The sequence below is a fragment of the Culex quinquefasciatus genome, chromosome 3, assembly GCF_015732765.1.
Source record: "Culex quinquefasciatus strain JHB chromosome 3, VPISU_Cqui_1.0_pri_paternal, whole genome shotgun sequence".
Taxonomy (NCBI): domain Eukaryota; kingdom Metazoa; phylum Arthropoda; class Insecta; order Diptera; family Culicidae; genus Culex; species Culex quinquefasciatus.
In genome coordinates this window covers 1,390,694-1,415,481 of record NC_051863.1, presented here as the reverse complement: position 1 = coordinate 1,415,481, position 24,788 = coordinate 1,390,694, and the positions used below count along the sequence as shown (strand labels likewise).

The 24,788-nt window shown below is 40.4% G+C and overlaps 5 protein-coding genes and 1 long non-coding RNA gene across 6 annotated transcripts; 2 read left to right on the top strand and 4 right to left on the bottom strand.

Moving 5' to 3' along the window:
• Positions 1–2,124: 2,124 nt before the first annotated feature.
• On the top strand, positions 2,125–7,477 carry LOC6040488 (arrestin domain-containing protein 2). The gene is made up of 4 exons (XM_001849822.2): positions 2,125–2,429; positions 5,831–6,403; positions 6,467–6,598; positions 6,652–7,477. Exons 2-4 carry the CDS (start codon positions 6,289–6,291, stop codon positions 7,368–7,370), a joined length of 966 nt encoding a protein of 321 aa, XP_001849874.2. The 5' UTR covers positions 2,125–2,429; positions 5,831–6,288; the 3' UTR covers positions 7,371–7,477.
• Positions 2,283–2,813, bottom strand: LOC119769901. The gene is made up of 2 exons (XR_005278570.1): positions 2,606–2,813; positions 2,283–2,530 (listed from the first exon to the last, which is right to left on the bottom strand). It is a non-coding gene; the product is annotated as an uncharacterized LOC119769901 (long non-coding RNA).
• Positions 7,478–13,641: 6,164 nt separating the features above from the next.
• Positions 13,642–14,853, bottom strand: LOC6040487 (arrestin domain-containing protein 17). The gene is made up of 3 exons (XM_038264572.1): positions 14,667–14,853; positions 14,420–14,599; positions 13,642–14,366 (listed from the first exon to the last, which is right to left on the bottom strand). The coding sequence occupies exons 1-3, from the start codon at positions 14,779–14,781 to the stop codon at positions 13,651–13,653; spliced, it is 1,011 nt and encodes a 336-aa protein (XP_038120500.1). The 5' UTR covers positions 14,782–14,853; the 3' UTR covers positions 13,642–13,650.
• A 569-nt stretch (positions 14,854–15,422) lies between these two features.
• Positions 15,423–17,061, top strand: LOC6040486 (arrestin domain-containing protein 3). The gene is made up of 3 exons (XM_001849820.2): positions 15,423–15,767; positions 15,995–16,126; positions 16,186–17,061. The coding sequence occupies exons 1-3, from the start codon at positions 15,653–15,655 to the stop codon at positions 16,899–16,901; spliced, it is 963 nt and encodes a 320-aa protein (XP_001849872.2). The 5' UTR covers positions 15,423–15,652; the 3' UTR covers positions 16,902–17,061.
• Positions 17,062–21,384: 4,323 nt separating this feature from the next.
• On the bottom strand, positions 21,385–23,058 carry LOC6040485 (arrestin domain-containing protein 3). Its single transcript, XM_001849819.2, has 3 exons — positions 22,692–23,058; positions 22,502–22,633; positions 21,385–22,441 (listed from the first exon to the last, which is right to left on the bottom strand). The coding sequence occupies exons 1-3, from the start codon at positions 22,801–22,803 to the stop codon at positions 21,561–21,563; spliced, it is 1,125 nt and encodes a 374-aa protein (XP_001849871.2). The 5' UTR covers positions 22,804–23,058; the 3' UTR covers positions 21,385–21,560.
• A 108-nt stretch (positions 23,059–23,166) lies between these two features.
• On the bottom strand, positions 23,167–24,658 carry LOC6040484 (arrestin domain-containing protein 3). The gene is made up of 3 exons (XM_001849818.2): positions 24,394–24,658; positions 24,200–24,337; positions 23,167–24,141 (listed from the first exon to the last, which is right to left on the bottom strand). The coding sequence occupies exons 1-3, from the start codon at positions 24,503–24,505 to the stop codon at positions 23,264–23,266; spliced, it is 1,128 nt and encodes a 375-aa protein (XP_001849870.1). The 5' UTR covers positions 24,506–24,658; the 3' UTR covers positions 23,167–23,263.
• Between the last annotated feature and the right edge of the window lie 130 nt (positions 24,659–24,788).

The following is a 24,788-nucleotide window of genomic DNA, read 5'->3' as shown; positions in this document are numbered from 1 at the left end:
ATTCGCAGTATGTTGAGTCAACTGCTGTGGATGTACCTGAAACATCGCACAACGGGGTTTCTCTTCTCTTCATTCTATGCTACCACCTATCACCTATTTTTATTTTGCTCTTCTGATTCCCAATTCTTCACTGATTCTTCTATTTAATATCCAACATTTGATTTTAAGTTTACTAACTTTTGATTCTCTTATCTCTCAAAGCTTTTCCACTATTTTCTATCAATTGATACTGCTGTAACAAACTTTGTTTTGTTTTTTTTTCCCCTTAAAAATATACTTTTCCTTAATGTACTAGTAATATCAAGTCTATTTATCATTCGCCTAATCTTTTTTGATTTTATTGCGATTTTTTTTATAATTCTTTATCTGTCCTATAAATTATTATTACTATAATCTAAGCTTGTTTTGTATCTCTATTTATTAACTATTGTCTAATTTTACATCTAATACATCTAGCTTCTCATTTTTATTCTTCAAAATACGCTCATCATTCTCTTACTATTGATACTTGATTTTTATAAAATAAATTCTCTTTTACTGTCAATTGTTTTCAATCTTCACCCTTTTTTTCAAACAAGTGAGACTTGAGCCCTTACTCAATTTATGGAATGGTTAAAGGATTAACACAAATATTACTATTGTATAACATGCTTAGGACCAAAAATTGTAACAAAACACCGCGACAGAAGAAATAGCAACAGATTAACACGATTCAACATTAGGGAAGATTTCAGGAGAAAACAGTACACAGTAGAATAACAACTAGTTTTTGAATTCAAACTAAAAATAAAACAGTTTTTGCTTTAATGAAAGTTGATAGGCACACTATAAATGGTTAGGCGCTTATACTTGCATCAAACCCTACGTAATGTACCACCCCCGGCCGAGTTAAAATGCGTAACCGGAAAAGAAGGTGTGCATGCCTGGCACGAACACTCAAAGCGTGTTCTAGCGTGCTGCTCGTACTGACTCAGAGCAAGGTTGAGATGTAGGTGTAAGGGCAGTGCGTGTTCGTCGGGAACCTAGTGCATAAGATCGGTCAAGGCCCGTTCTTACACTGAAAATTGCGAATTGCGAATTTTTGGTAGTGTTTTGGCTTACTCTAACACCTCCTAACATTACATTTTGGCTATCTATTCTGATTTTTTTTTCATATTTTTACAGTGACTTTTTAAATTTTTAAAATTTTCTGCTATAAAAAAGCACCATTATTTAAAAAAATTGGCAAAGTCACACAAAACAAGTAATACTTCCAGCACATAAATTTTAAAAAATTAAGAGTTCTTCTTTCCAATGCTTTTTAAAGACAAAAATTTATTGACAAATGGATTTTTGGCGATTTTTTCAATCAAAGCCCGTCTTAATTCAAACTTTAGTTGAAAATCAAAGTTTTGTCGAATTTAAAAAAATTAAACAAAATAACTAAACACATTTCAAGTCATTCTAAGGACACTTTATTTGAAGGCGAATATAGGCACAAGAAAGTCAGAACCATGCTTACACTTCTTTGCCTCATTCCGTTTTATTCGTACAGGTAGTCTTACTTCGTAACACTTTAACAACCCCGTTCGAACGCAGACCTCAACTTCAAAAAGTTCTTCGCTCTGCTCTCGGGACCGCGAGTTCATTGGCGCCGTCGCGTTCCTCGGAATCGCCAGCTCCATTTCGTACGTAACGAGCGAGTCTCCACCACCCAAATGCGATAGCTTTTCCTGGTGCACCACTTTCTTACGGTCACGCTGCATCAGCCTCACGTGTACGGAACGAATTTTGATTGAAGGCGCATTTCTTAGAATTATGGTGACGGGGATTTGCTCCCCGGCGGAATACTCGACGGATGGAATTTGGACCAAAAGTGACATTGCTGGAGCATTTTTGGGTTGCATCGTTCTAGATATTTAAAAAAAGAAGTGATTTAAAAAAAAAATTAAGAATAAAAGGTCATCATACTTGCCTGACAGTACACTTGAACTTGAAATGCGAAATGCCCAACTTGTTGCAGCCAGCCTTGCTGTTCTAATGCAGAGCGTGTTGCATACCTTGCAGGCGCGACCCATGTACTTGAAATGCACGGTTGCACATGTGCGAGCATGGTGTGTGGGATATTTACATAAATTAGCACTCTTCGTGTCGGTGGAGTTTATTGAGCTAATATTATACTAGACTGGTTGGTCATTCCTAATGACCTTGGACGCAAAGTTGGTACGGGAAGGTTCTTTCCATTGGTTATCTTGATCTTGACATTTGATTTTTTTAATCGGTGAAAACACGCTTGAAGGAAATGTTTTTGAAGCATTTAATAAACTTGTTCAACCATTTTGAAACAGCCAACATTCGCGATCCGTCAGTTTTCCTTGTTAGCCTCAATCGTGCAAATTGAATTTGTTTTTCGCGACAGCTTCCTTACCGTAAACACCACGAGCAAGAAGGTATCAAATTAGAGCCAATTTAAGAAAATAACTGTAATCGATCTCTTGCCTTTCGAGTATGTTTGCATGCATCTCGTGCATGGGCTGCAGAAACACAACTGCTGGTAATAACGAGAAAGTGAAACCAAAATTAGTCCATTTATTCAAAATATTGTATGAGTTTTGGAATGACTTACATTTGATTTATTTTGTGTAAACTTTGTGAGAACCGTCAGTAAAGGTGACAAAAGGGATTTTTGTTTTGGCGGAGCAATTGTGTGTACTTTCTCTATCACCAAAGATTTTCAAATGCGTCATATTTTTCCATACAAATCTATACAGTCCAAACTCTATAATCCGATTATCGATTATCCGATTATCGAATCACGAAAAAAATGTTTTTTGTTTTTTTTTTCCTTTTTTATGATTTTTAACATCAAATTCGAGTTCTGTGACCCCATTTTACCCAAATATAAATGGTTTATTGCCAATTAAATAAAAAAATGCTTTTTTCAATATTTTATCACTGCCATTTTGGCCTCCATCTTGGATTTAATTTTTTTGAATCACTTTAGAGTAGTGTAGGAGTCATACAAAGACTCATCGATTTTTGTTTTTTTTTTGTGATTCGATTATCCGAAGTGACATTTTTTCAAGGCATTTGGATAATCGAGTCTGGACTGTATTTAGATTAAACATCTCTTCGTATAAAAATACCATCAATTTGGTGCCTGATCGACTTGGTATCTCTGGAAAAGCTGTTTTGTTAAGTAATTTTGTAATTCTGAACAAAGCAATTCCAGCCCAATACAGGAAATTTTTAGGTACTTTTTCCTCGACCCTCTCCGATTTCAATGAAACTTGTGGACTTGTTATCCATTTGTGTGTGTATATAGAGCCAGTTTCACTCGATAATGACATTTGAGAAGGGCGTAAGTGGTTTTAAATGTTTTTGTATTTTGTAATTTCAATATTGCTGTATCTCGAAGCCGTAACATCATATCAAAAAGTGGTCAAAGACAAACTTGTAGGAAATTTGACGGGCTTTCCGAAAAAAATAAACTGAAAGAAAAAAAACACTTTTATGAGACTTTTTGATTTTCAAGTTTAAAAGTCAAATTTGAAGGTGAGCCCACAATTTTTTTTGTTCAACATTTTTGTGAAAATAGCCAAAGATGTTACAAAAAGACTCACGAAAAATTCAGGATAGAGCAAGTCACCTAACAAAATACAATAATCATTTACTGAAGCTGTTTTTTTTTTTTCAAAAGTACTCTAAACATCACAATTTTCAAAGACCAAACACGAGAGTCGATTCTCCAGACAATTTTACATAAAAGCCCGTCAAATTTCATACAAGTTTGTTTTTGACCACTTTTTGATACGAGGCAACGGCTTCGAGATACAGCAATATTTAAATTGCGAAATACAAACATATTTAAAACACTTACGCCCTTTTAAAATGTCATTATCGTGTGAAACTGGTCCTATATATACAAAAATGGCTTATATAAGCGTAGGATAACATGTCTACAATGTTTCATTGATTTCGTAAAGGGTCGGGTACAACCGATTCCCTATATTTGACATGGAATTGCTCTACATGTATTTTTTATATTTTATTATTTTCGTTTTCCTAAAGTTAAAAATACAAAATACAAAAAGAAATAAGCAATACAAATATTAAAACAACATAAAATACAATAACATAAAATCGTATTTTTACAAAAGATACCAATACGATTTTATGTTTTTGTATTTTATGTTGTTTTAATATTTGTATTGGTTATTTTTTTTTTTGCATTTTTATATTGTGTTGGTATTTGCTGTATTTTTGTTATTCTGTATTTGTTAAATTTTTGTATTTTTGTTTTTTTTTTTTGCATTTTTTTTGGTTTTTTTCCCAAAATGATGAATCTGCAAGCTAAAGTTCCTTTTGAATATTTTGATATCATTTTTGTAAGGTCAGCTGCCAAGTTTGTAATGAGGAACTATTTATGCCATATTGTTTCTTGGGTTACATGCTAAGAAAATCTTTCGATGGAAATTTGCTTATTTGATTTTTTGTGAATAAATTAAAATGCTTTGTATTCCAAATACTTAAAAATATATATCCCTTAATGTGATATTAGAATAAGAAATACCTTCTTTCCTCCCACAGTCCCCCATCTATGAACAATTTCGCGGGTTATTTTGTAACTTTTTTCCTTCCCCTGCTCGATTTGTTCTCCCGTGTACCAGTAAACTCTAACACCGTTTGAATTAGTCAGCTGTTGAAAGGTACCCCATATCTCAGCTTAGGTTAATTACTGCACTGATGTTTTTGCCAAAACAATCCAATAAATGAAATGAAAAAAATATATATCCAAATTTGTTCGTAACTATCTCTCTATTAGGGTGATTGGTCCAGGTCTGTGATTAATCTAATAAGCTGAGGAGGTTGTTCCGCACGTCACGACGCTATCGCCGCGGTGTCTCCACTAATGGGGCAGTGCAGAGTCCAAGTGCCGGTGCAGCAGTTTAGACGTGTGGTACGTAGAAGAGATGCTTGCAAAAAAAGGAAAACAGCACCACACCACACCCGATTACGCCCGTCGTGACGCCACAATTGAAGGGTTAGGGTGATATTGTTTAAAGGTTTTTGGAAAAAAGAGAAGATTTGAATGATATAAAACCGATTGATGAAGGTGATAATTTGGTCACTTTTAGAACAAAATTTGTATGCTATTACCACCCTATCAAACCATCCACCACAAAATGATTGGCTTCGTCGGGAGTATAGCTACTACCGTCGTCGTTGCACACGACACTCTACGAATTGCACGTTGATTGGTGGTACTTTTCGAGCCCGCCGTCCCACAAGACTCACTCTCACACGAAAGTGTCCTACCCTATAAAAGTGTCACGGCTCGTCGCCGACCTCATCATTCGGCAAGAGTTGCATTTGCAGTGAAGTTGAATATCTTCAGTGAAAACAAAAGTGTGTGATAACAGAATCAAAAATGCCGTGCAAATGTTGTGGTAACGGTAAGTGTCTCAGTGAAGAAACAGTTTGATAAGAAAGTTTGATTCATTTTTCAACTTTCAGATTGCAAATGCACCTCCGAGTGTGGACCAAACAAGCCCTGTGATGCCGGATGCAAGTGCAATTGCGCTTGCAAGACGGACTCCGGCAAGGAATGCTGCAAAACCGGAAGTTGCAAAAAGTAGTTAGTTTTACCTAGTTTTGATAGTGAATAAAAATGCTGGTCTGAAAACAATCAATTTGTTGTTCCTGATTCGAGAAAGAAATTTCACAATAAATGAAATTGTCGTGTATAACACCAATCTAAACGATTTTAAAAATAGAACCAAGTGTAGTGAGGCGCCTCTTCTAAATAGAGCATCCTTCTTCCCGCGGTCTTTTTTTGCAACGCCAACAGTCGTGTCCTTCCACGCAAGAAATAGTCGTCGCGTGATGTCATCGTCTTTTATCCTAGTTGGTCCTGTCCTCAGTCGATTTCACACGCTGCAAACCGACGGGCACGCATCACAGTAGGCCTCTTTGTGCGTCGCAGCGCCTTCGAGGTAGGCACGCTGCATCACATCGCAGGCGTTTTTTTGTGAATCGTGATTTTTTTAAAGTAAAAGTGATGTGATTTTACTGAAATGATGTAAAATTTGGTAAAACAATCTTCAAAAGTCGAAAACCAATAGTCAAACAGTATGTTTCACACGCATCATTGATTGACGGAGCGCATACTTGGATACAACAACGTCGACGACGACGACGACGACGAGACGAAACACGACATATCGCGACTGGCTGGCGCCGCATGCTGTGATGCTTTGGCCTCGTGCGTCGTCCTGATGGAAATTTGGATGCGTTTTCGGCTGGACCATGCCTACTAGGTTGGAGATTGTCCTCAGCAACAGTTCCGACGGGATTTTCTACCCCGGCCAGGAACTGATTGGTGATGTGAACGCAGTGCTGAGCAAAACATGTAATGTTTCAAGTAAGTTTTGTTGATTTATGTCGAAAAGCTCTATTGTTTGATGACGCATGATGTACCTTGCAGGACTACGATTAACCATTTCCGGTGTGGGGAAAACGACCTGGTATGAGCAGTATAGTGGTCGTGGAGCCACAACTTTCAAGGGAAAGGAGCGATATCTCTATTCGGAGCTTATATTGTTCCAACCTTTCAATGGTAAGATGCTGGCTTTCACTATGACAATTTTGTAATAAATCACATTCTGGCAGAGAAATCAATGGAAATCCCAGCCGGCACGTACAGCCACGGTTTCGCCTGTCAGCTTCCGGACACGCTTCCAGCGTCCTTCGAGGGCAAACGTGGCCACATTCGGTACTTCCTGAAGGCTACCCTTGAGCGGCCATGGCGCCAGTCAAAGACCACCTCGCTGAACTTCCAAATCGTTCGCCAGCTAGACCTGAACAACGAAATCCTGCTTCCCGTCAGATCCGAACTGACCAAATCCCTCGGATACTGGCCGTGCGTTCCCAGCGGAGTTCTGTACGCGTCCGTGGAGCTGCCAACCTCCGGATTCGTTCCCGGACAGTTTATCCCAGCCGTAATCCAGGTCAACAACAAAGGAAGCAACAAAATAACCCGAATCGTTACCATGCTAGTGCAGAAGATCACCTACGCCGCACGACGCCCCAAGCTAACCGAAAAGGTCGAACGATTCATCGTGTGCAAAAACGTGACCCCCGGAATAACGCTTCCCGAGGGCGGTGTCCTCGCGGCCGAGAATCTCCAGGTACCGTGGGTTCTACCGACCAGCAGCTTCTCGCGCGTCGTCCAGATCGGCTACGAACTGGTCGTCGAGTTCGAGATCGACAGCTGCTTCTTCAACGCGAACCAGGTGATCCGAGTGCCGGTGGTGATCGGAGTGATTCCGACCCGGGACTCCAACATGATGGAGAGCAACGCCATTCGCGTGTGGACGCGGAAGGCGTAATCCGGAGATAACTTATGACCGACTACATATTCCATCTTGACATCAGCTATTTATTACTGTTGTAATCTGTTCAAAGTATTAAAGATTATCTATTCATATAAATTCAACAGGTTGTTTGATTTCTTTCGAAAGAGTTTCTCTACAATTTCGCAATTTATAATCATGCATTTTTTTTATTTGTCCTGACAATCTATCCCACTTGCGTTCACGTTTTGCAAGAGAGGGATCGACTTCTTGTTTACATCCAAGGTTTCGCCCTATTGAACAGTTAATACGGACTTGATCGATTAAGTGTCTTCTTGTGCAAAGTTGATTAGGACTGTAAGTAAAATCCTCAAAATATTTTTTTTTTTCGATTTTATTATATGAAGAAAAAGCACCCATGCAGGGATGGAATAATCGCAAAATAATCAATTTCGCTTGCGAACTTTTTTCACCCGCGAAAGAGAGAGGAGGCGAATCACGCAAGAGAAAATCGCTCCCGAAATTCTCCAAAAAAATCAATCCGCTGATGATTTTTGTGAATTTTCTTGTCAGCACCACTAAAAATTATTTATTCCACTTTATTTACACATTGCCCATCTACAAAATGTGACAGGTCATTTTCGACGTGTGACGTTACATCTGAAAGTGTAGTCGTGAAAAAGATATTCCGCCGAATAATCAAGATGATGATTTTTCTAGATTCCTTTTACCGATCTTTCGTGCGCGAGAGAGGAGAGCATGCTCCCTTCGGATTTTTTTCTCTTGATGAACATCCAATGATTTTCTTTTGATGATGATTATTCCATCGCTGCACCCATGCAAACAAAAAATCCAAAAAGCTGACTTTGTTGGTTGGACTGCTGTTTTTTTAACTTTAACATTACGACCGCTCGACCTCTGGATTGGAAATCCAGTTTAAATTTTTGAAAAATAATCTTTAAAAAGTGTCACCTGATTTGCCCTAAATTTTCCACTCGCGTTATCTCTGAAACTATTGGTTAGATTGTCAATGTTAAAATCATGTATATGGTAAAATTTAAGTAAGAAAGTCTGTTGCAATTTTTTTTATAAAGTTTTTTTTTACACACGCACACCTTCGCATTGAATGTCAGAGGTATTTTGTTTAGGTTTACACAATTTTTGGGTTGTAAAATCTTTATTGCTTTATTTCTTTGAAAAAGTAAATGCTGAAAAAGACTGCAAGAGAACTTTATTAACACTGGAACGCCCAACGCATGTCCAACTTACACGGACGCCCAAGCCTCCCAAAAAAGTTGGAACGGTAACTTCAACACGCCCGTTCTCGGGCATAACTCAACCAATCGGGACGATTCTTGTTCCCAGTGATTTGTAAGAATGTCTAGATGATCCTAAAATTTTGCAGAACTTGATTTGAACAAATCTGTAATTTCTGCGACCGAAAACATCGTTCCATTCATTGTTATCCGAGCATTCGTTGGTGAAGGTTGTCTGAATCAACATGACTCGTCGCGTCCCGGCGCAAAACGCCGGCAATATTGCCCTACCTGCAGCTCAAGCAGGCAAAAAAGTGGGAATTTCCAAAAGGAAGGTTGAGGCCTCAACTGATGGCCAAAAACCGGGGATTTCCAAAAGGAAGGTGCTTTTGGAAGTGACATCGAACAGCAAAAAGACGAAAAAGAGCGACGGTACTGTACCGATGGATGAGGAGGAGGAGAACTCTTCGTCGCACGAGGAGCAGCTATTGAAGAACAACAAGTTCGCTGGACTGCCTGACGAGGACCAGGTAGCGGAAGCAAAGGAGAATGAAGTGAAACAGCGAAAGGAGAAACTGCCTCCTTTTATGTGAGGCAATCAGCAGCAACGATCGACTTTCGAGCGGGGCTGGTTGAACTCATCAAGTCTGGGAAAGTCCTAGGCAACATTCGTCTGTGTCAGGACGGATTTAAGGTGCTGGTGCAATCCAGGCAGCACTATCAACTGGTCAAGGATTACTTGACCGAAAACGAGGCGGAGTACTTTACCCATGATGTCGTCATGGATAAGCCGTACAAAATCGTCGTCAGAGGTCTGTACGACATGCCAGTGGAGGAATTAGCTGCCGAGCTAAAAGTTTTGAAACTGGATGTGTTGGCCGTGCACAAAATGAGCCGACGCAACAAAGACATCAAGTACCGTGACCAGCTCTACCTGCTGCATTTGGCTAAGGGATCGACGACGCTTCCTGAGCTGAAGGCAATTCGAGCGGTTTTCAACATTATCGTGTCGTGGGAGCGATACCGACCAGTGCATCGTGACGTCACACAATGCTTCAACTGCCTGGGTTTCGGGCACGGAGGTAAGAACTGCCACCTGAAGCGTCGTTGCGCCAAATGTGGTACCGATGCGCACATCACATCCCAGTGCATCCAAGATTCGCTGGTGAAGTGCCTCAACTGCAACGGTGAGCACTCGTCAACCGACCGAAAGTGCCCCAAGAGAGCTGAGTTCGTGAAAATTCGGCAGCAAGCATCGACGAAGAATCAGCCTCAGCGTCGTAGAACTCCTCCAGCCCTGGTGGAGCAAAATTTTCCACCTCTTCAACCGCGACGCCAGGTCCCGAACTTGGCACCGTTGCCGTTGGATCCCAGGAAGAGAGCTGAGATGAATCATCCACGGCCGGGTTCCAGCCAGGAGCCGAGACCGCCACCACCGGGCTTCAGCCAGGAGCCAAGACCAACCCAAGAACCAGCAGTTGAGGAAAATGGTAATGATCTTTACACCTCAACCGAACTCCTCAATATTTTCAAACAGATGTCCGCTGCACTGCGTGGATGCAAAACCAAGACCCAGCAGATTGAAGTGCTGACCTCGTTCGTCATCCAGTATGGATCGTAGGTCCCTCAAGCTGCTGAATTGGAACGCTTGCTCCATTAGGAGGAAGAACTTAGAGCTGGTGGATTTTCTTCGCGAGAAGGAGATCGACGTAGCTGCCATCACGGAAACTCATCTGAAGCCCGGTGAAAAAGTTTATCTGCAAAACTACAAGATCGCGACGCAGCTCGACAGGACCACCTCTGGAGGAGGAGGTGTGCTTGTCGCTGTTCATCGTGATCTCAAGCCACGCCGGCTGCCACACTTCAAGCTGGACATCATCGAGGCCGTTGGGGTGGAAATTCCCACTTCGGTTGGCCCAGTACTCTTCATTGCTGCATACTGCCCACGTCAGGTGAATTCCAGAGATGGTTCAGCAGCAAAACTGAAGAGCGATATCCAGAAGCTGACACGGCGGAGCGCAAAGTACATCATCGCTGGTGACCTCAACGCGAAGCATGAAGTTTGGGGCAACAGCAGGAGGAATCGGAACGGAGTGATTCTGCACAACGATCTGCAAAACGGATACTACAACGTTGTGAGTCCGGATCGTCCAACGAGGGTGGCTCGGTCTGGGAATCACTCAATCATCGACTTCTTCATTACCAATATGGCTGAGAACGTGGCTCATCCTGAGGTGTTTGAAGAGTTGAGTTCTGATCACTATCCGGTGGTTGTGGAGGTTGGAGCTTCCGTTACTCCGCAGCGGCAACCAACCCGGAAAGATTACCACAACGTTGACTGGCAGCAGTTTCAGCAAGTGGTCGACAGCAACATCGACTATGATCAACACCCGGAAACTTCTGCCGATATTGATCGTTCGCTGGAGGTGATCCAGCAGGCTATCAACCAAGCAGAGGCTGCCAACGTTCGGGAGGTTCCTGTTAATTTTAAGGTAACTGATATTGACGTAGATACTAAACACTTGATTAGACTTAGGAATGTTTATAGGAGACAATATCAACGGACTGGGGACTATGACAAAAGATTTCAGTGAACAATTTGAACAAAATCATACAAGACCGACTTGACAATATCAGAAATCAAGAATTTTCAAAACATGTAAGCCAGCTTGGGAATTATTCAAAACCATTTTGGAAACTTTCAAAAGTTCTTAAAAACAAACCAAAGCCTATTCCTCCTCTTATTGTTGAGGATTCTCCTTTGATTACATCCGAGGAAAAGGCAAATGCACTTGGGCTTCATTTTGTTAGTTCACATAATCTTGGCGCTTCCATGACCAGCCGTAAAGAAACATCAGTTGCCAATAGTATTTCAACAATCAATGACTCTACCTTTGAATTTCCTGCAGATTCCCATGTTTCTGGTGAGGAAGTCAAAGTTGCAGTTAAACAAATGAAAAATATGAAAGCTCCAGGCTTTGATAACATTTTTAATCTAGTGTTGAAAAAACAGAGTGAACATCTAGCCAATATTTTCAATAAATGTTTACAACTTGGTTACTTCCCCACCAATTGGAAGCTGGGCAAAGTCATACCAATTTTGAAGCCTCAAAAAGATCCAACATCACCAACAAGTTATCGTCCCATAAGTCTTTTGAGTAGTCTGTCCAAACTCTTTGAGAAGGTCATCTATTCAAGGCTTTTGGATTTTACCAACGATAATAATATAATTTTGAATGAGCAGTTTGGCTTCCGAAAGGGACATAATACTGCTCATCAGCTTACGAGAGTAACTAAAATCATCAAGCAGAACAAGCTTGAGTCTAAATCAACTGCTATGGCTTTGTTGGATGTTGAGAAGGCTTTTGACAATGTTTGGCATGATGGTTTGATACATAAACTGTATTTATACGGTTTTCCAATGTATCTTATCAAAATTATCCAGCACTATCTTTCGGAGAGATCGTTCAGGTTTTTCTGAATGGGATTGCTTCTGGATTATTCAACATTGATGCTGGGGTTCCCCAAGGAAGTATTCTTGGCCCACTTCTGTACAATATTTTTACATCTGATTTGCCTACTCTTCCTGGTAATGGTGTGTTGTCACTTTTTGCTGATGACACTGCCGTTATTTATAAGGGTAAAATAACCAGATATTTAGTTGGCCGCCTTCAGAAGGGTCTTGACGTTCTTTCCGAATACTTTGGCGACTGGAAAATTCGCATAAATGCAGCCAAAACTCAAACCATCATTTTTCCACTTTCCAAATCGGCCAGATTTGCCCCAAAGGATGATGTTTTGATAAAAATGAATGATGTTTCGATACCCTGGTCAAAGGAAGTTGTCTATTTAGGTCTCATACTTGACTCGGGTGGGTCTCGTGGCGCAGGGGAAGCGGCTTCGGCTGCCGATCCCGATGATGCTATGAGACGCGGGTTCGATTCCCGCCTTATCCACTGAGCTTCTATCGGATGGTGAAGTAAAACGTCGGTCCCGGTTTCTCCTGTCTCGTCAGAGGCGCTGGAGCAGAAATCCCACGTTAGAGGAAGGCCATGCCCCGGGGGGCGTAGTGCCAATAGTTTCGTTTTTTTACTTGACTCGAAACTATTGTTTCGGCAGCATGTAGATAAAATATTGAACAAGTGCAGCATTCTCATCAGGTGTTTGTATCCTTTAATTAACAGAAAATCAAAACTATCTTTGAAAAATAAGCTAGCAGTTTACAAACAAATAATTTACCCCGTTATTGAGTATGCAGTACCTGTTTGGGAGTGTTGCGCTAGAACTCATAAATTGAAGCTCCAGCGTGTCCAAAACAAGGTACTCAAAATGGTTTTGAATGTTCCTGGCTGGACAAGATCAAGTGAGGTTCATGAATTAGCAGAAGTAAAAATGTTGGATCAGAAAATTCAAGAAAAATGTTTGAAATTCAGGGAAAAATGTGCTATATCTGAATACCCCTTGATTCAAGGATTGGTTTAGTTTATGGTAAGATTAAGTTAGTTTTAGGTTAGGTTATGTTTTCTTAATTTTTTTTTCCTCGTTGTACCTAGTGTTACAAAAATGATAAATCATATACTTTTAAAGTTAAGAAAATGCACAGTGTTTAAATCACGAAAAGCAAACTAAAGCTGAAGAGCCACAGCTGACCACTTATTATGTAAACCAAATCAACCAAATGTAATTATTATAAGAAAGATTCAATAAAGTATATATAATTCAAAAAAAAAACATCGTTCCAACTTTTTTTAAACGACTGCCTCCGCGGAATTTTCGGCGAATTTTTTTTTACACGCGAAAAAAAAGTTGGAACGATGTTTTTGATCGCAAAAATTACAGATTTGATCAAATTAAGTTCTACAAAGGTCTAGAATCATCTAGACATCCTAACAAATCACTGGAAAGAAGAATCATCTTAATTGGTTGAGTTACCGAGAACCATTGAGTTGAAGTTACCGTTCCAACTTTTTTGGAGCCATGGGCGTTGGAATGTTAAATGGTCATCACAACGCTAAAATTTGGAACATTCAAATAAGCATGAAAATCAACGCCTACTCCGCTCACGTTTTACTCGGCCAAAGCTGTATCGATTCGCACTCGGACAGCTCCGAAGCGTCCCGCTCCGCCACGGTCCCTATCACAACCGGAATGGTCACGATCGCGTGCGGATCCTGCAGGAAGCACGTGTCCAGCTCCAGGGCCACCTTCAGCTCGTAGCAGATCTTGATGATCTTCGAGTTGCAACTGGTGGGCAACATCCAGGGCACTTGCAGCTGGTCCTCGGCCACGGCGCCTCCCTCGGGCATTCGGATTCCGGCGGAAACGTTCTTGCACACGACCTGGTTCTCGATCCGTTGGCGCGGTTTTGGCGCTCTGGCGTTGTAGATGGTTCGCTGGATGAGGACCGTTGTGACGCTTCGGATTTTGATGTTCCGCCTACAGTGGACCTGGATGTGGGTGGAGATGATTTGGCCTGGCACGAATCCGTTCGAGGGCAACTGCACCGAGAGGGACAAATGACCGGTGGATAGACAGGGCCAGCATCCTATCGACTTGGTGTGTTCTGCTTTTATGGGGAATAAAGACTCGTTGTTCAGATCGAGGTGTCGTGAGATTTGGAAGTTTTGCGTGAATATCTTTGATTGCTTCCAGGGACGCTCCACAGTTGCAAGTATCGTATAGCGGATGTATCCGTCGGTTCCTTCGAACGAGGCTGGTATGTTCTCTGGAAGTGGACAGGCAAATCCGTACGTGTAACCACCCGCTGGGACAAAGTCTGAGGGATTGTTTAATTAGTTATCTTAGTCAGCATGAATTTCTAACCATTACCATTCACTTTGCACAGAATCAATTCCGAGTACATGTAGCGCTCTTTACCAAAATACGCCACATTTGAGGCATCGTTGTTCGTCTGGAAAAGAAACTGTTCCAGATTTAGGAATCGAGCATTTTCAACGATTGGTTCGCTCCATTCCGCCACTCCAACACCGTATACGGCTAATTTGATTCCTTGGGAAACAAACAGACAAAAAAAATCATTATTTTCCCTACATCACATTTACAAATTTTCCCTCACTGGAAACTTTGATCGTTTTGGTTAACACTACGAGCACTTCGCCGGAAACCTCCTGGCCGGGGTAGAACGTCCCGTCGGATCCACTCGTGAGCACAATTTCAATTTTTATCGTCATCCTGAACGATAGCTCATACCTAATACACTGTGCAAGGAAGCGCCCTAGAATGTAGACTGACCGTCGTAGATAGAACGCACGTGGATGCTGAGAGCACTGGCGCCACGTTGTCTGTGTTCGGCGCTCTGCGGAACATAACATCAGCATGGGCAGTGGCAGCTTTTTTCGGGGTTGATTTTCGAGGGCTTTCGGAGATTTGCTGAAGAAAGCAGTAAAGTTTCTTAGTTTCGCCGAAAGTCGTTTTAACAACAAGTTTAGGGGATTTTAATGATGACATACGAATATTTTTTGTAACCTACTTTGTTTGATTTGTTTTAACATTATTAAACAATTAAATGAACAAATCGTAACATCTTTTATTCATGCTTCAAGAATCAGCAATATTATTCAACAGTAGAATCATAGGATTTTCTTAGAAATTATTTGTCTAGTTTGTTTTGAACTCGTTCCCATTCATCAACTTTGAAGCACCTGCTTGACCAAGTCCAGGAAGTGAATGAGCAATCGACAGTTGAATGAATTGCCGTCTCGACACGCCGCCGCCTGCAAGGTAGGCAGCCTGCACCGCACATGCGTAGACCTCCAGCTTTCTACGGATCCCGAGGGTTGACACGCACTCACGCAAACACACACACACACAGAGTCTCGACTATAGTTTGCTCTTTCTACAGTTTCACGCGAGGACGTCTGTTGCGCCTCGAGTGTATGCAACACGGTCCATATCACCAGCTCCATTCAGTGTTTACTACGGGTTCGTGGATGCAAAAGCACCTCTGACTACAGGAGCTGACCAATAGGTTTCAAACGCAGCTTTGTTCAGCTTTTTCAGTGATAGTTTCTAGTCTGTATACACATACGCAATTTTTCGACGATGCCAACCACCTGTAAATTTCGGCTTCGAAACGACACTAATAAGCTGTACTATTGCGGCGAAAAGCTCGAAGGAAGTGTGGATCTCACCTTTTCGGATGCTAAAAAAGTGAACGGTAATATCCATACGGATGGGTGGTTCCGCCAGCGATTATTCGCACAAAAGAACCTCTTTTTTTTCATCTTGTTCGCGTCTCAGAGTAGGGGAACAGAGAAAAAAGGGCGCGACTGTCTAGCGTGTGGCATACCCTGCAGGCGCACCCCTACTATTTGTTGTACACCGCGGCGAGAGAAACAGTGAGAAAAAGTGTAAATTGCGAATTTTCCATTGTTTGTCTCGTAGGAATCAAACTTATCATCGCAGGAGTGGTCCACGTAAAGTGGTTACAGTACCGAGGTCCGAATCGGTACAGCACAACCTTCAAGGGCAGTGAGGCGTGTCTGCACTCGGAAATTGACCTTCTGCGAGCAGTTGGTAATATAAGCAAAGTGCGTAATATAACAATACATTTTGAACGACTCCACTATCATCAGGTGACTCAACGGCGGATGTTCCGGCTGGAAAGCACACGTACAGCTTTGACTGCTTCCTCCCCGAATCATTGCCGGCCACGTTCGAGGGAAAGCATGGCCGAATCCAGTACATCATAACCGTAATCCTGCAGCGTTCCTGGAAGGCAGACAAGATTTTCACGATAGAATTCATCGTACTAAGGAACGTTGATCTCAACACGCAACCTCCGTCGATCCGCGGACCAGCTCGAACAGAAATAACCCGATCGTTCCGCTGCTGGCCGTGCAGAACCGGTCCGCTGGTCGTTGCGTTGCAAACCTCCGCGACCGGGTACGTCCCAGGCCAGCGAATCCCTGTATTGCTAGAGATCAACAATGGAAGCAGTTCTAAAATCCAGGTCATCCACCTGAAGCTGGTGATGGTCGTCTCGTACTCGAGCGACACCCCGCGAGCCAAGATCAAAATCGACCGGGAAGACGTCGTGCGGGCCGAGCTGGACCAAATCGACGATCTCGACGAGGTCAAGTACGAAGAGTCCCTGCTGATACCGCATCTGCCGGCGACCAGCTGTAGCGACTGTTGCAGCAAGAAGATCCGCATCGAGTACGAGCTGGAAGCTGAACTGGAAGTTGGTGCCGTACATCAGATCATGAAGCTGACCATTCCCGTGCTGATCGGGACGGTTCCGCTGAACTGCGACCGTCGCGAGTCTACGATCATGGAGTTGGAGACTTAGGAAAATGAATTGTTTGGGCAGCAGATGGTCGTTTTGGAATGAATGTTAACATTTTACATACAGATATTATTATTATGAGATGTTTTGCCATGTGTCCAAGTTTGCTTGTTAAAATGTTGAAATGTGACAGTAAATAAAGCTACTTCAGTCTACAATACTTATTTTTTTGTTTTATCTTTCATCTTCTTTTTCTCTTGCAAATTAAATTGAATTCGTGAAGAGTGATTTCAAAAATGCATGAGCTAATAATTAAAAACAACTTTGCCGAGGAGTGTAAAGTGATCCGTCCACTCTGGAAAATCATCTTTTCGTTCGAACTAAAATGGCACCTTCAGCTACGGTAGAACGTAGTTGCATTGTTAATTTTGATTTTGGTTGGCGTCGAACTGTCAAAAATTGATCGCGTTGGATCGTTGTGGATACTTTTCTACGACAGTTTTTTTTTTGTGGTTAATGTGGTAAATTCCTTGATGAATTTTTGACAGTTTGAAATATTTCAAGAAAATTTACCGCGGTTAACCAAAATCAATTTGACAATGCAACTCGTATGACGAAACTTCGGATTATCGAGCCTGGACTGTTTTGCCTTCCTCACCTAAGGTAAGGCTATGATCCTGCTCGGAAAATTAACTTCTTCAGGAAACGTCGTCGTCGTACACGACGTACAGAAATATCACTTAAGTGGTCCCAACTCGAGACAGGGTTGCCAGATCATCAATGTTTTGGACTCGTTGGAAAGATCTTTCAATTACCTACTTATCAACTCAGAATATAAAACTGAACAAATGTCTGTGTGTATGTGTGTGTGACCAATAATCTTACTCAGTTTTATCAGCACTGGCTTAATTTTGTTCAAACTGGTCGCATTCGACTGGGTTTACGGTACGATACGTCGTTATTGAATGATTTGAAGTTTTGATAAGTAATTCAAAAGTTATATATAAAAATGTGTTTTCACAAATATCCGGATCTCACTTAAATGTATGTAAACTATGTCCGGATCTATCATCTGACCCATTGTTGGTTAGGTAATTGAAAGATCTTTCCAACGAGTCCAAAACATTGATGATCTGGCAATCCTGTCTCGAGTTGTGGCCACTTGAGTGATATTTGTATACTTTTTTATTCCGGATCTAAACATATAGATGAAATTTGTGTCCCTTGATGTCACCCACTGTTTGTAATGAGTAAGGAAGCCACCAACCACATAAGTGGATTCAATTAGTTTTTTTTATTTAGGCTAGTACAAATATTTTTAAAAGTTTTTGTCAACCCCCTTCAAAATTGGCCCGAAAAATCAGGGGCAAAAAAATATTTTACAATAAACTTCAAAATTTCAATGAAAATTCATGTGCAACCAGCTGAAATCAAATTAAAATACATTCTTCTGCGTTTAAAATCATTTTTAGCATGTTTGGGTTTATTAAAAAATCTTAAGATTTTTTGAAAATTTTCGATGCAAAATCTTTTTTTTCGATACAATTTTTGTTTTTGTCAGATCTTAGATTTTTTGAAAACTAATGATTGCAAAACAACTGAACTAGTGTAAAATGCATTTTAAATCACTTTTTTTCATTTAAATGTGAAGACTATGGCTTGTTATTTAAATTTTTATATTTTTTTATTTTTTTGCCCCCCCCCCCCCTTGACCTCGGCCAGGGCCGAGGGACAAAAACTTTTTTAAATATTTGCATCGGCCTTAACATGTTTTAATTAATTTAATTTTTTTAATGCATTTTCATTTTTTCATTTTAGCTTTAAAAAATTTGTTAAACATAATGGCTTTAATATTTTTATTTATTTTTCTTAATTTTCGGTACTCCTTTTATTTTTTTTAATTTTAAACATTTTTTAAAGATAGGATTCTTTTTACAATGTTTTAATTTTTAATTTTTGTTAATATTTTTTTAAATAACGTTTTTTGTCTTCAGTTAAAAAAAGTAGTAAGCCAGCTGCGTGTAAAAGGTCTCGGTGTAAAATATTTTTTGCATTATTTTATGAAATTCTATATAATATTACACCCTGAAATATGTAGCCCATCAGTATGGGAAACCTACTTGACCGAAATGTCAAGCTCATTTATGAGTTTATCCTATTCATTCTTCATCGCTCTGATGGCCGAGCCACTATGGGGTATTTCCATATAAGCGAGCGGCCAAAAATATTTTTTTGCTTTTTTTGTGACTTTTTTGTGTTGTTTGTACTTAGTATAATGAAAACAAATGAATTTTGATATTTTTCCAAAAAAAAAAGTTTAATTTTCGATTTTTTCATATATTTTAGGCCACATGCATTAAAGTGGTGAATTTTAATATTCTTGCTCTGTCTATTTGATGCCCGGAATGGCGGTTTATGCTATGTTAAAGTTTCTGATTTCCGTTCAATCTCCCTCCCCTTCTTCTTGAGTTAAAATCCACCTCTCTTTGAAGACTTCCCCCTCCCCCTCCAATTAAAATTTGATTTTTGCGGTGTTTTTGAATTTTAGACGGTTTATTTTATGGAACATTGTATGGATTCTCGTCCACGTTTTTGGTTGATCCACTAGCACAATTCACGTTTTCCACGATAAATTCTTCTAAATCAAAATCACTATGTAACCGATTGTCGTTAGATTACTTAAAATATGAACTTCTTCTATGGGATTTTGTATTCCTCGTTTTGAAGCTACAGAACAACATGCGTAGTTTTTCATCTGTGGTTTTTCCCTGAGTTGATCATGTGATGGTTCTGCAATGTTATAATTTTTACAAATATACTCGAAAGCAGTTCTCACGTTTTCAGAATAGTGCTTCGTTATATCGTACAGGGACACTACGGTATTATTATCCATACTTCCAAAAGAACACAACAACGAACTGACATGAATATTCGACGAATCGTTTCTGTAAAATACTTAGAATAGGAATTTCTAATTTTATTAAACGTACTTAGGGTACCAACAAAGTCATGAATATCAAATCAATTTCAAAACATACATAGCAGGTACGTCATTTCTGCCTCCGCAGGTAAATAATGTGATTTTAACCAAGCGTATACGCGAAATCATTAATTTTCTTGCATGAATCAAAATGTTCAAAATGACATAACTCAAAAAGTGCACATAAGTGCACTTTGAAATTTGGAGACAAGTTAGGACATGGTTCAAATTTTAAGCTGCAAAATTTTCAGATCGCACAAACGCACACAAAAAAAGTACTCCATTAACAAAGTTGAAAAAAACTAAATTTTGAATAAAAATCCTTCTTTTTTGATTTTTATTATTTTTTTTAGCCTGTAAAAGTGTGTTTTGTAAAATGTTATTGAAAAGTTGAATCAATTACCTTTCTGAATATATATAAAGATGCAGAAAAAAATACATAAACAGCTACACAGTACAACTATGAAAAATAATCATTTTTTTGTCAAAAAACATGTTTTTTCTTACCATTTTCGCCTTTGAAGGTCTGCAATTCAGTGAATTTTGAACCTACAACTTTCAAACTCCGGATTTTTCTTAGTTAGAATGTTTATTTTCGAAAAAAAAATACCAAAAAAATAATTAGAGTATGTCGGTTTTTCGATTTATGACCGCCTGAAACCCCATAGTGCGAGCGGGCTAAGGCGCTAGTCCGTACTGTTGGTGCTGGATTTGAATCCCGTCGGTTGGAACTTTTTTTGTGTTTACAAAAATTGTACATGCAGTGTGTAATATTAAGTTTGTTTTTTGATGAAGGTGATGTGCATGCTTTTGCATGCGATTTTCCTTCGGATTTTTTACTGTGTTGCCTAAGTGGCCTGGATGCCCCTAAACATTTTTTTTTTTGAAAAAATATCCTTAAGTATTTTGATTTTTGTAATTCTTACTATTACAGTAGTTGTTCGGTAACTGGGCGTTGTTTAACTGGGCGCTCGATAACTGGGCCGAAGTCCAGTTAAAAAGCAAACAAACGTCAACAAACCGAAATCACCGAGGGGTTATTGGATGCAAAAATCATGTTCAATAAATAAATAAAACTTTTTTCAAACTTTTTATGTAACTTTAAGTCACAATTGAAGAAATATGAAAAGTAATCATTGTAAATTAATTTGAGTAACCTTTATTTGTATATTTCATTTAGAAAATATTATGCAACGGTAGTCCCCTCGTCCTGAAAACTGATTCAAAACTATATTTTTGCTCGAAAATAAAGTTTTAATCCAGTTTTGAGCACGCTGCATCTTTTGTATCTTTTGACAGAAGCAAGATAGCACTATACATTCTTCGGGAATGTTTTTGAGAATATTATAAATTTTAAGGCAATTGTGTTAGTTTGACGCTATCAATCGTTCCCAAATTTTGGAGAGTTGTTCAGTGTCCAAAATGTTCTGAAAAATCGACCATGTTGAGCCACCCTAATGGCCACATTACCATCAAAGCTAATTGGATTGGGTGAGGATATCAGGAATTAGGATATTAAGAGCAAGCATAAGAAACATTTTTTTTATATATATTTTTATTTTCTTGATACAAATAACATTAGAAGCATTATATAAACTGTATAATTAAATATAATATATTTTCTTGAGATTACATGAGTATATGAAATATGAAGTACGTTAACACATTTTAGAGGCATCTTTCATTAGAGAGCTTATTCTGCTCTAAAGCACATTTTAAGAACATCATGGGAAATCTTCTCTTCACTTCGTCTCAAACTGGTACACCGGATACTTGGGAACGTAATTCCCAAAGCCAATTGCGTGCGGATAGTCGTTTAGGTTAACCGGCGGTGGTGCGTGCATGGCCTCTTCATAAGTCGGTGGATCCAGCAATAATGGCACATTCGGCGCAACTTCAGCCACTACAGCTGCTGCTGGAGCTGAAGGACGACTGATTGGTTGAGGGATGTTTGCGGGCATAGTCCATCCGACTGGATTGGGCGATATTGGAACGGTGCCGATGGTGAGCGGGATGCGTATTTGAGGGTCGATGTAGCACCAGGCGAGTTCAATGGTGACCACTAGTTCATAGGTTACATCTAGTACGCTGCAGGAGGTAGTCGGTGCGATGGACGGAACTAGGACATGCTGAGTGTGATTTGGTTTTCTTTTATCAGTTATTGGTAGTTTGGATTTTGCAATTGATTTTGTCACAATTTTAGTCTTCCCACCATCGCTTGTGTACTTAACGGTTCGGTACAGTTTGGCTGAAATGCACTCGATATTGATATCGCCAATGTTTTTCAAACTTGTCTTCACCTCAATGCTTTGACCTGGAACGTATCCCTTGAAGGGTGTTTCTACGGTGATTTCAAGCCTTCCCGTACGGAAGCAGAACGTGTTGATGCGATTTTCTTTGAACGGCTCTCGTAGTGCAGAGGAACCCAGGTTGAGGTCCAACGTTTTCAACACCGTGAAAGCAGCCTTGCTGGATTGGTCGAACTTCCAGGGACGATCGATGGTGGCGGTCACCGTGTATCGAATGTGTCCATGTTCGCTTTCGTAGGACGTTGGAAGCAGAGGGGAGATGAACGTAGCAAAGTTGTAGACGTGAAGTCCTTGTGGTAATTCGACGGTTTCCTCTGTGGGCAAAAAGATTTTATGAACAAAGTTCGTAGTTCCGTTCAGATCAATCTACATACCTCCTCCATGATTTACCAACTCGATCTCCGATCGCAACAGTTCTGCCGTTCCGTAATACGTGGTAGACTTGTTATTACCATGTCGTTCAGTCCAGCGAACTTCGGCAGCTCCTCGTATCAATAGTTTAAAACCTAAAAATAGGTAATAACTTCCCAATGAAGTACACAATTAAACTCAAATCAAACAAACCTCGAAGCTTTTTGGGTTTGTCCAATCGCAGTTCGACCGAGCCGGACAGTGTCTGTCCGCTGTGGTAAACTCCCTGGGGATTGTCATCGAACTTGATTTGGCAGTGGGTCATTGCGATGCTAATTGTTCACCTTGAATAAAAATTCTAAATCGACAGCCGGATTGTTTCGACAAACATTTTATCTTTCTAGGGGAATCAAGCACAAAACTGTGTTATGATCGGCACTCGCGAATACTCATATTACGCATCACACAACCATACCCGTAGGACCATTAATGAACTACGTTGCACGCATATGACGAAGAGATTAATGTATACAACAACATTGGTATAGACATTACCACTACACATGCGTCGGATGGTGAAGAATGACATCATCCTATACCGGCAAACTTTATGTATAAGTTGCTGAAAAAAAAGATTCATCTTCTTGCAGGAGAGAGATATCCTTTGAATTTGTATCAAGATTGAATGTATGTTTGTATATAAACGATCAATATGAAATGTTTTTATTCTGCTTTGTTAATAGTAATACAAAAAATAAGAGAATTCGCGTTTCTCCATACAAGAATCAGCAAAGTTCTCCGGCCCCAAACTTGTACACGGGATATCTGGGCACGTAAGATTGAACTCCAATTGCATTGGCATGATCGTTCACATTGACGGACGTGGTGCTAATCGCTTCGGCATAAGTTGGTGGATCAACTGAGTCTTCAATTGGTGCCGATGGTCCAAAGATAGCACCAAATGTCCCATAGTTGGCGGTCTCTTCAGCGGTTGTCACCGTCGTTGGCGCCGCCACGATCGGAACCGTTCCAATGGTTAATGGTATCCTCAATCGTGGGCTAATCCGGCAGCATCCAACCTTGATCGTAACCAGCAACTCGTAGGACACATTCAACACCGAACAACTAATGTTCGGGGCTATGGATGGAACCACCATGTGCTGGCTGAACCGATCAGTTCGATCATCGGTCACCACATTCTCAACACTGGCGATCGATTTGGTATCTACGTTGGTTCTTCCGCAACTGCTGATATACGTAACGATCCTGACCAGACTTGTCATTAAACAGTTCACAGTCACACTACTTTTATTGTCCAGCAAGACCATCACGTGGATAATTTGGCCCGGAACATAGCCAGCGATTGGCGTCTTAACTGTGACGTGCAATGGACCGGAACTACACGGCCAACAGCAAAATCTCTTGGAGAATTCGGCTTTGGAAGGCTGTCGTACCAGCTCCGGTCCCAGATTGAGATCCAGTGCTTGCAGCACCGTGAACGCCGCCTTGCTGGTCTGGTTGAACTTCCAGGGACGCACGATCGTTGCGGATACCGTGTACCGAATGTGACCGTGGTAACCCTCAAAGGACGTCGGTAAAGTAGATGGTAAAGCGCATTCGAAATTGTAGACATGAATTCCAGCCGGTATTTCAATGGTATCACCTGCAATACACCATAAAACTTATATGACTTGTATAAATTCCAACACAAATCATCATACTTTCGCTTCCTTTTGGTTTTATCAGAACATGCACAGCTTTAAGTAACTGTTCCGATCCACTGTAGCTTGATTCTTTGCCGTCGCCATCCTTCTCTGTCCATGAAATTTCCGCAATCCCACTGATTGTTAGAATGAACTCTGAAATTGCGTAAACAATCAACCGACTACTACATCAATAGTCAAACTGTACAAACCTTTAAGTTTCTTCGACTTCTCCAACCGCAACTCGGCGGAACCGACCAGGGTTTGGCCCGCGTAGTAGATTCCGAGCGAGTTGTTGTGGAACTTTATTTCGCAGTGGGTCATGCCGTGTTTTTTGGTCTGGTTTGTGGCGCAAATGCAGTGTGATTCACTACTTTGTCACAGCTCATGTGTTTGAGATAAGCTGACCCACTATAGAAAATGTATAGCGGAGAAAATAATTGCATTCGTGTGTGTAATGAATGCAATGGGATGCGGTTTTCCAACGATATTCTAAAATTCTAAAATTCTACAATTCTAAAATTCTAAAATTCTAAAATTTTAAAATTCTAAGATTCTAAAATTCTAGAATTCTAAAACTCTAAAATTCTAAACCTCTAGAATTCTA